This window comes from Aphelocoma coerulescens, chromosome 1, assembly GCF_041296385.1.
Source record: "Aphelocoma coerulescens isolate FSJ_1873_10779 chromosome 1, UR_Acoe_1.0, whole genome shotgun sequence".
NCBI classification, from domain to species: Eukaryota; Metazoa; Chordata; class Aves; order Passeriformes; family Corvidae; genus Aphelocoma; species Aphelocoma coerulescens.
The window spans coordinates 26,459,622-26,470,287 of record NC_091013.1 but is presented as its reverse complement, the minus strand read 5'-3'; the positions used below and the strand labels follow the sequence as shown (position 1 = coordinate 26,470,287).

The 10,666-nt window shown below is 43.4% G+C and overlaps 1 protein-coding gene across 1 annotated transcript; it reads right to left on the bottom strand.

The window, feature by feature from the left end:
- Nucleotides 1-333: 333 nt before the first annotated feature.
- Nucleotides 334-8,972, bottom strand: F7 (coagulation factor VII). The gene is made up of 8 exons (XM_069004398.1): nucleotides 8,798-8,972; nucleotides 6,424-6,584; nucleotides 5,843-5,867; nucleotides 5,638-5,751; nucleotides 4,569-4,709; nucleotides 1,862-1,968; nucleotides 1,232-1,352; nucleotides 334-1,041 (listed from the first exon to the last, which is right to left on the bottom strand). The coding sequence occupies exons 1-8, from the start codon at nucleotides 8,865-8,867 to the stop codon at nucleotides 503-505; spliced, it is 1,278 nt and encodes a 425-aa protein (XP_068860499.1). The 5' UTR covers nucleotides 8,868-8,972; the 3' UTR covers nucleotides 334-502.
- Nucleotides 8,973-10,666: the final 1,694 nt, after the last annotated feature.

The window sequence follows — 10,666 nt, the reverse complement described above, 5'->3', positions numbered from 1 at the left end:
TAGCATAGGAAGTTATGAAAGCCAGAAGCATAAATGTGTTCAAAGGAGATTGCACACAATTACAGACAACACATTCATTCATGACTGTTCAATCTAATGCAACTTCTGGCTCAGGAAGTCTGTACTTCACTGATTACCAGAAGTTGAGAGGTTAGCTGGAGGAAGGCTTATGGTCTGCATGATGTGTTGCTGACAGTCTTTCTCTCAGCATCTAGCTCTGTCCTTTAGCAGAAATGGATGCAGAACAGGAGGAACATTGTGTCTGATTTGTTATGGTCATTCTATGCCTGCTAGACAAGATATACAAGTTTACAAACAACACTGAGAGGAAAATTATTTTATGTATTCAAGTAGGCCTTAGGCTCACTTCAAATCTTTAATAGTGTTGTGGGTATGACATATATCACATATCTAAGATAATGAAGGAATCCTTCAATAGGAAAATGGTACAGAGGGATTGGGGGGCAATAACACAACCTGGAAATGTTCTGGCTCAACATCGTCAGTCCATGTGCTTCTTCAACCAATCAATGTATTTGGATACCCTTGTGTAAACCCCATATCTGCCTTCAACAGCACAACCCTTTCCCCAGCTGACAATCCCAGTCAGAAACCAAGTGTTCTTGTACTGTGTAGCATGAGGACCACCGCTGTCTCCTTTGCAGGAGTCCTTAGCCCCAGACAGGTCTCCTGCACAGAACATATTCTCTGTAATATTTAAATTGGTCTCCTTTTCACATTCTTGTGTCTTCACACGTGGCAAATCAACTCTCATCAGAACAGAAGAGGTGGCACCTCCATCTATTAGGCGTCCCCATCCGCTTACTGTGGAGAACTTGATGGTGGACAGTTCATACACAGCAAACCTTTTCTCAGGCAAACATATTGGTACCACATAGTCAGTGAGATTCACTGGTGTTTCCAGGTTCAGGAGGGCAATATCATTATTGACATGTCCATTCATGTATCCTTCATGAATGATCATCCTGGCGACTCCACTTTCTTGCTCGGTTTTCTCATCAACATTTATTTTGTGTTCACCTGGAAAAGTTATTAATCGCAAGTCACGTCAGGTAGCTCCTTGATTCCTGAGAAGTTTGAGGATATAGAGTGTTTCTTGTCTGACACCTCTAAGGACAAGTACCTTGTACTACCAAAGCCTTCAAATCTGGTTTTATCAGGATGAGAATCTGCCACCACCTTGATAAGATGAGGAGGGGAAGATACATACCCAGTCTCACCCGAAGCTGTTTAGGGTGCGTATACTCCAAACAGTGAGCTGCAGTGACCACCCACTCTGGGGAAAGCAGGGTACCACCACACTTTTCTCTCTGATCCTGTATTATAAGGGCCTGCCAACATAAAGCAAATTTGTCTCATATCAGATGTGCTTGACATAAATCTCAGTAGAGATGGGTTTCATATTGCTTCTTTCTGTCCCTTTATGCAACCGTGTTTGACAATACCATGCTGACTGCATGGAGAACTTAGCAGGGGAAATCTTCCCATTGACATTTTCTTCATCTTGCAGTATGGACCCTACCTATTATGGCCCAGAGTGTATCCCTGGAAGCTGCAACTAAAATTCTTGCTGGCAGTAAAGTTAAGGACAAAAGAGTCAGGAGATAGAGACAACTGTGCTACCACTCTACTCCTATGCAACCAGGTACTCCAGAACAAGGCTAAAGTGCCTAAGTGAAATAGGTGGTCTGCTGCCTATGGATGAAGAAGGAATTTAGTTATCAAGACATGGCACTTTTTATGAATTTTTAACATAATAGATTTAAAGCAATGAATTTAAGATAGTGATTCCAAAAGGAAATAAAAAAATAAAAGCAATGAAAGATTTTTGAAAACTCACTTGCCATGGACATTCACCTGGAGGACAGATTAAACCACCTACTATTCTCCCTTTTGCAGTTGAATTTTTTTTTGCCAGCACTGGTATTTTTCCACATGGGTATTTCACTGGAAAAAAAAAAAAACCAAACAAAAACAACAAAAACAAACAAAACCAAAAACCCCCGAACCAAAACAACAAAAGGCAGCAAGTGGGACTTTACTGAACTGAATTCACAGCAAAATGTGTAAGGTCTTCAATGAAGCTATATTAGCTGAAAAACTGAGTTCTAGTCTAGGAGCATGGGTTCTCAAAAATAATGTAAAGCAGCTCAGCAGGTGAGTAGACTTTTTTGTTTGGAAACAGCCAGAAATGCTCTTACAATTAGACTTCAGGCCCTTACAGAATCATTGGCATGTATTCACCTTCCATAGGTCTTTGCAAACAATTAACCTGCTTAAGATACATGTCAACACAATGAGGTAGGCTGCAGGCTGGAGTGCAGAAGTGACCCTGACAAGCTCTGTAGTCTACACATTTTCATTGTCCCTGCTGACGTTAAGTCAGTTGTATCAAGTGCACAGCATCTACGGCAGAGTGAGACAGAAGCTTAATCATGGGGTGTACATCTTGCAATTGTTTATTTGGGCAGAGCCAAAGATATCCTAAGAGCAGACACTGTCTTCTGGTATGCCTCTCCCAGAATACCTTGTTTTCTTGTGTCCAGAACATGCTGGATTCTTCCAGACTGCACGTCTCTGTGTTCTGCCTGAGCCAGCATGTGAAGACTGGCACTAAAGGGAACCAAATCCTGACTGAACTTGCAATAAGCTGTAGTGCAGAGGAAGTCTTGGTGTTTTCAGTACATCCTACCAAGCTTTCCTGTAAAGGAGAAGGTGTACCCTTGGGGGTGCCTGTGTGCCATGTGTCTGTGCTGTAACTGACCACACCATCCCTTCTGTCTGGCAGTCACTCTGTGATAATGCTGGGAGGGGGAGTGCTCTTTTTCTACCTCTTTGGGAGCCAGGGTCCTATAGTCTCTGCTGAGCTGCATGCAACATCTCCATGGATCTGTAAGTACTTCAGCTGACATGAAGACAGCATTAGGGTTTTACAGGTCCACACGAGGTATGGAGAAACAGGACTAGCTTTTTAGTGGTAGCTGGTGGAAGATTAGAACAGACATAACACATAATACCCACAGTCTCTAATGCTGTGTGTAGGGCAACACAAATCTGGGTCATTGTGGGAGATGACACAGGGGCAGTGAGGGGACTGTCAGCCTGGTAGTTACACAGTTTTCTCTACTTGCAACACATGGTCAGTTCTAAGGCTATTTTGGTTCCCAAGAAGCAAGCAGCAACAAATACATCTTCCTTGCAGGGAAAGATGCACTGAAAAGCCTGTGAGGAATTTTGAATTCTTTGTTCTCCACTTTTAACAAAAGCAGCTTTCCCATCATGTGGTATTGCAGAATCTGTTAATAAGGGATAAGCACATTAGTAGACATTTTTTTCTAATGAAATTTCTGCTGTTGAGAGCTAGGTTGTCATTACCAGCTCTCTGCATGAGTGCTCCATTGAGGTGTGTGTAGGGGGTCATCACCCCTCAGAATTACTTTGCATGCTCCCTGCAGCTCTGTCCATTATGCTGTTATATTCATATCCCCAGGGGTCTCCTTTTCCCTCTAATAAAGTACTTCAAGTAAGCGTCTGCAGTAGAGTCAGGTGCCAGCTTATGTATTGGCAAAATGATTAACTTGCACTACCCTAGACCCAGTTGAAATTTACCTTGCTAGATGAGTGAAAGAAATACCTAGCCATAGTGTCTATAGGGATACCAAAAGTGTATTATTCCTAGCAATTAGGAAAAGAAGAGGAAGAAGAGGAAGAAGAGAAAGAGAGAGAAATAGAAAGAAAGAAATACAGAAAAAGAAAGAAAGAAAGAAAGAAAGAAAGAAAGAAAGAAAGAAAGAAAGAAAGAAAGAAAGAAAGAAAGAAAAAGAAAGAAAGAAAGAAAAAAAGAAAAAGAAAAAGAAAAAGAAAGAGAAAGAAAGAAAAGAGAAAGAAAAGAAAGAAAATAATGTAACTGTTTTTCTTTGGTTTTAATAGACTTCTTCCTCTCTTGACTCCTGTACTGAAATAAATATAGTAATAAAATCTAGTCACAATTTCAGATTGGAGAGACAACACTAAAACAATTCTGCTCCCAAAATATTTTTCTGTGTGGGTGTAAACTAATACAAAGAAAGGACTTGTGAGCCCCAGAGCCCCTCCACTCACTAGAAACCACTCAACCTAACCCCAAATCCCTGACCACCTGCTGCCCTGCCTTATTTAGATCACCTGGTGAGGAGTTTGTCTCCACTGCTCAGTTCTTTTCTACTTGACTAGTGGTGAGTGTGCTCCCAAAGGAAGAGATGGGTTCAGCTTCCTCCTAGCTCTGAGCAGGTGGGATGGTCAAACTTGAATTTCCCACATTCCAGGTGGACCTCTGGGGCCAGGAAGAAGTCCAGAAGGATCTCTGCTTGATGGGCATGCTGACAACTGCTCTTCTGGGGTGGCTAACTTGCACCAGAAGCCAAATGTACGATTTGGGACTCTGCCCACGGAGAAGAGGTGAGGAGCTGGTATCTGAGGGTTATGCATTGCACCTCCTGACATGTACACATTGAAAACTTTTCTTCCAGAGCTGGCTTAGACTTGGCATCAGGTTGGTAGTGTCTTACCTTGAGGGATGCAGGACACGCCATCACTCGCTATAGTGTAATCATCATCACAGAAGCACAGTCGTCTTTTGGAGTGCCTGTCAGTACAGTACTGTGTGCAGCCACCGTTGTCTAAAATGCACTTCAGTTTGTCATCCACAGCTGAAGTCAGAGAAAGAGCATTTAGGTTTCAAGACCTGGTTTTTTTGCTTAACATTGATAACTTGCAGTTGGAATGTTGTCAGGAAAGCAAGGCAGGAAAAAAGATTTCTGTGATTTATGCAGAGCAACTTCATCAAAAGTGCCTTCCATCAAAAGCTAGGTGGGCCTGGATCTCCAGGGATTAGGGAAGAATAGGCTTTGCTTAAGAAATATATACCTAAAATTAAATCAGTCAGCATTTATACAGTACCTGAGCTGTCTCAAGAATGGAGATACTGTAATCGTGTGGTAACCATCGTAATATATGACTGATAAATTATAATTCTTTGGTATTTTGCTGTTTAGTAGGAGGATGCTCTGGGATGACTGTTGAGACTGCTTTCCTAGACTTGATGAGTGCCTAGCCCTTGTCCAGACTCTGTGTGTTTTGAGGATGTAACACTCAATGTGCAGTGTCCTCTGAAATCAGTGGAAAGATGTGTATTCATAAAACACTGGATCCTTCCCTTTGGGCTTTGTACCATGCATATGCAGTGCAGTTCTCACATACTGCATCGAGCTTCTAAATCAAAGTAACTTCAGCACTTGAGTAAGAAATAATTCCTCCTTTCCTCTCAGATGGTACACAAAAGGTAGTTTTAATTTTTTTTTTCCACAAAGTCATTATAGGGGTGTAAGTACCTTGCTGCCTTGCAGTGCCTGACTGCTGTCTGGTTAGATACATCATGCAACACCAAAAGCAGTATGAACAGTAGCTGTCACAGCTAGAATGATACAGAATCACAGAATCATAGAATATCCCAAGTTGGAAGGGACCAATGAGGATCAGCAAGTCCAAATCCAGAATTCTAATGATTGCTACTCTTTATCTCAGTGCCTTGCATTTGAATTAATAATAGCATTTTTATTTTGTTATGTCACAGCTGACCTTTTTCACAGTTTTTGCCCTCGTATTCGACAGGACAGCGGCAAACATAATCCTGAAACTGGTCATCACAAATCCCGCCATTCTGACAGGGGTTGGAGGCACACTGGTTAGGGTCTGCAAAACATTCAGTGTCAGTCCAGCTCACACAAAGAGCTGCAGCAGTGGGAGTGTTCCACAGCTGTTAGAACATCCTGCATGATCGTACCAGAATAGGAGCGCCAGAACTCTTCCTGGAAGAAAAAGATGCGAGATTTAATTAAAGAAAAATCAACTCAAGTCTTACAGCCCTTGTTGTACAGGATGGGTTACCAACAGTCAGAGTGATGCTGCTTCTGCCTTTATAGTCTGTGACAGTTAATACCCATAAAATATCCTATTTTCTGGATTGTACATTATTTTCATATACTAATAGAGAAGGGCCTCGTTTAACAGACATGAATGGGTCATCCATAAATAGGTTCTGTATAGATGGACTGAAAAAGATGTTGAACAATGCAATAATTTAAAGTATTGTCAGGGCAGACATTAACTGGGGGTTTGGGGAGATGACTTAGAGAGCATCCATTTTGCCACCATCCCCTAGATGGGTACTGCCCGGGATTGCCCATGCAGTGTGCTCTCCTGCAGCTCACTGCTGCTGTGCACCCCTGTAAATATAAAAGAAAAATGCAAACAGAAGGACACAAAGTGCTTTTTTAACTCTGATGGCTTAAAGTGTCAAAGCACACCCTTGAGTAGGGAGAGTCCTTATGACAATGAGTGTTCACCCAGCCCTGTGTTACTTACTGTCCTTTCAACATCGTGGAAAATCTCTCTTGCTTCCTCATGGGAACACTTTTCTTCTATGCATTCTCGCTCTAGTGACCCCAGTTTTATCTCTTCAAAGATGCTGTTGGCTCGTCTTTGCCTTTGCAAAACACTGCTTGCCTCTTCCTGCTTTAGAAAGACTGAAAAACAGCAGCACGTTCACTTTGTCATACAACTGTGCTTCCCAGACAGAGAGGATGGGGGGGGACGATTCCCCCTGACAGCTTTTCTACTTCCCAAGATTTTTCTGAAACACTTTAGAAAAGAAATGGGCAAATGTGAAAGAGTCTCCTTCCTCTGGCCTGCCTCACAGGTAAAGTGACAACACAGGAATTTTGGAGATCCTGGAGCTTAGGAGAAGATGGTGTGTTACAACAGCGGTGTGTGTGTGTGTGTTGTATGTCAGTGACTCCTAAGGTACTGTCGCATGTCATATGCATCTTAACATGTGCAGCAGTTTCTTACAGCTGTAGCAGCTGCAAAACCTGTGTCACTTTATCTAGCACTGGTGTATGTGGCAAAATCTGATTTTTTTGTACTTGATACAGTCAGTCACAGTGACAGGTGGACTACAGTCATGCCCTCACCGACAGTCACATGTTATTTCACACCCCTCCACTTACTGGATGTGAAGAAAGGATTTATCCCACCACTAGTAGACCACAATTTAAGAACCACTGCTTTAATATATTATCTTTGGTTTTCTTCTGTGGATAAGGTACATAGGAAGACTAGACAATGCTGATTGCATTTCCTAGTGGAGCCTGTGAAGGCTCCTAGCTCCTGCCATCACCACAGACTACAGCCATGAAAGGGTCTTCTTGTGTGTCTCTACCCATGCTTTGGAAAGACATTGGGTACATAGGTTTGATAGCAGGCATCAGTAGAGCTCATTTCTTAGAACTGCACCAACTTGCAACTGGCAGAAGTGTGCCCTGGAAACACTAATGTCATTGTCACCATGCTGACCTGCTTCTCAGCCTCAGGATGTAAGCACATCACACAGCTATGCTCTCCCAGTGTAATTCAGGATAAGGAACAAGAAGTCCCAGTGCTGGCATGTACTTTTGCTCCATGCACTACACAGAAAGTGTCTTGAAATTATTCTTGTTTCTTTTTTTTTCCTCCTATACGTCAGTTGGGGAGCTTCTGGAGCTTCATGCCAACAGCTTACATTTCAGCACTTTAACTATTTCACCTCTGCTTGTGGGTAGATTTGGGGATTGAGACTGATTCATATCTCCTACCTTTCCCCAGGACATTCTCTCTGAAAGAGTGGAAGTTATCTTCTACCTGCTGAAAGGGCCCTGAGAGATGCTGAAGGACAGATTCATGTGTGTCCCCACCAATATACATTCAAACACAGATGCTGAGAGGATTTATTCCAGTCTGAAGTGATGCAAGGTGTCTGCATAAACATTTGTGTCTAATTGAGGATATTTGCATAATCACATGCAGAATAGAGGTAATTTCCCCTTGTATTTCAAAGTTATTTAGAGAAGTAAAGTATTGTGTGGCATGTACTGAGTTTATCCCTGGGTGCTTCATAAACATTTGGTCATTATAGGAATGCCAGCTGCGTCTTTCTTGATTTCAATCAGGCTCTATGCATTTGATATGGCTTTCCTTAAAGGGTTTTAATTAACCTTATACTGCAGACACATGGCACATGTATCAGTGCTTGGGCACAGAGTCTGACAGAGGAGCAGACCTGAGCACATGGCTGGGGATGAGCACATGGCTGGAGATGTCTAGCCACTCTTATTTTGGCATATCCACTTATTTGTATTGGATCACGTCTTACTTTGCTACCTATTTTTTCACCTTTTGTCACTGCAACACAGAAGACCCAGTCAATGGCTAACTGGGAATCTGAGAGCACTGGATCTGCTTTACTAATATGGGAGCTGGTTTTTGGACACATACTGAGCAACTGAAGAGCTACCTCCTCTCTGCCTTCTACTGCTGCTGAAACAGGGTGGATCCTCCCCTCTTTAATCATCAGCTGAATGATAGGCTATTGATGCTTTGCTTTGAAAAATGTCCCAGTTCTATATGAAATAACAGTAAATCCCAGTTCCTTTCTTCATGTAGACAGCTGGTGGTTTGTCTGCTATCTGTGCACCAAGATAATAAATTAATTTAGCAGTCTAGAGGTGCTTTTCCTTAGTTGGCAGAACAAGTGCATAGAGCCATTGCTGAGAGTAAATAGAGCTTTAGAATAACACACGGGCACAGCAGAAGACAGGATAAACATGCAACAGTGTTCAAAACTTGCAGTGGAAATCATCTCAGTAACAGGAAAGAGGTCCATTGCCAGTAAACATAATTACAGCCATATCCTACAACATACCTGCATCCAGAGAATGATGAATCAGTAGCAGAAAGCAGAGAAACAAAGCCACACACTGCCTGGAAATCATGATGAACCCTGTGAGCCAGTGTCTCGGTAGGGCATTGACATTTCAGCAAGGACTGTTTGGCCAAAGGGCTCAGCTTCAAATGCTTGGAGCCAGAGGAGGGGCTGGCGAGTCATGGAAGCAGCAAAAGATCCATGGCAGCCCGGCGAGCTGAGCAGAGGGGGGCACATGCAAATCCTGCAATGTGCCCTTTTCACACAAGCAGGGAGCTTGGTTTTGAAGTGTGCTCTCCTGACCTGTGCAAAGGCTATGCTGATTACACAGGCTACTACCCCCGGCCCTGCATTTTCCATTTAATACACCTTTTCCATGAGAAACACGAACGCTGGGACCCTGAATTCATAGGACAGGCATTAACTTGGCCACATAGCACCACATGCAGGGAGCAGTGTTGTGATACTTATCTTGCATCAGCAGTCAAGATACGGCCTTTCAATGCTTTTGAGTATGATTGTACCACTGGCATCTGTCTATTCCCATTTTTCTATCACCAGTTGAAACTCTGCACTTCTGCCTGAATTTGCTTGGAGACACTAATTAACCAGCAAGAGACACCCTACACTGGTTCTCTCCATCTTTGCTGCCAGACCCATGTGGCCTGCACAGGTTGTACCAGCTAGAAGTGGCATGGAGCTGATCCACGTTGTACTTCATTAGTAACTACAGGGGCTTGAGGGGACACTCTGCAGACAGTGTTTTATCTAGAACATAAGCAGTCCCCTGATTTAATGGAAATCAATTAATGGCATCAGACTGGAGAGCTGACAACATTATTGGGGAAATATTTACTTAAGATAGCAGCAAGGTAAAGAGCATGTTTGTCTGTGAGAAGTGAAGCATTGCCTGAAGGCTGGAGTGTTTTCCTGGCTGTTCTCTCCTTCCTGCATGGAAAGGAAGGAGGGTGAGCCCTGCACCTGAATGCTACAGCAAAGGAAATCAACAGCAGGATTTTTACTTTGCTGCCAATGCTCAGCATAACTCCTTGCAGAAGTTGTGATTGCTTAGGAAAGTCAGGCTCCTGGCTATTGTTTCCATGCAGTCCTGTTGTCTAGGGGCAGTACACACAGCTGGATATTCTCCTTTGAAATCACTTTCCCAAGAGGCGGTATCCAGGCACTCCTCTGGATCACAGCCTGGCTAATTCCCAGCAGCCCAGTTCCTGGGACAGCTGGGAACAGATGGCATGTCCTGTCCCAGGCAGAGGAAGGAGGCCAGTTACTGGAATGCAAAAGAAGATACAGCAGCCCTATGCTGCTTTTTGGGAACCCTCTCCATACCTCACAGCCTGCCAACACAACCCTTACTCCTTCTTTACTTGCCTGTGGCAGTGCGTTGAAAATAGCAAGTGTGTTTTCAGATTAGCAAGACCAAACCTAAGCTTGAAAATTTTTTTAGCTCATCTACTTGGAAAAGATCTAGCCCCATCTAGCTGCATGAGTCACACAGATCAGAGAATGAAGTTCTGCCTTCTCTGCCTAAGGCCAGCCTGAGTCTGCACCTATGCCCACCACTTCCTTTCTTTCCTTGCTGGGTGGGCATCTCCCTGACAGGGAGAGTGGGGTGGCTGCCACTCCACAGTGGCATTGCAGCACCTCTGCAACCTCTGCCTTCTTTGTAATGTGCAGATCCTGTAGGAGTCTGATGCAGTATTTTCCTTTTGCCTTCCTTCCTCTGCTGGCATCCCTTAAACCGGAAAGGTTTTGCTTTTATTTCTTGGGAATACAGCCAAACAGTTATTTTTAGAGCCCAGGAAAAAGCCCAAGTGCTGGGAACAAGAGTCAGTTCATATGGGGACCATCCTT

Bases quoted from the DNA above. Each gene is read 5' to 3' on its own strand.
- F7 (XM_069004398.1), bottom strand. From the start codon at position 8,867: ATGATTTCCAGGCAGTGTGTGGCTTTGTTTCTCTGCTTTCTGCTACTG. The intron at 4,710-5,637 runs GTCAGCTGTGAC...CTCTGACTTCAG, and splicing joins GGGCAAAAACTGTGAAAAAG to CTGTGGATGACAAACTGAAG. The intron at 1,042-1,231 runs GTATGTATCTTC...TAACTTTTCCAG, and splicing joins ACAGCTTCGGGTGAGACTGG to GTGAACACAAAATAAATGTT.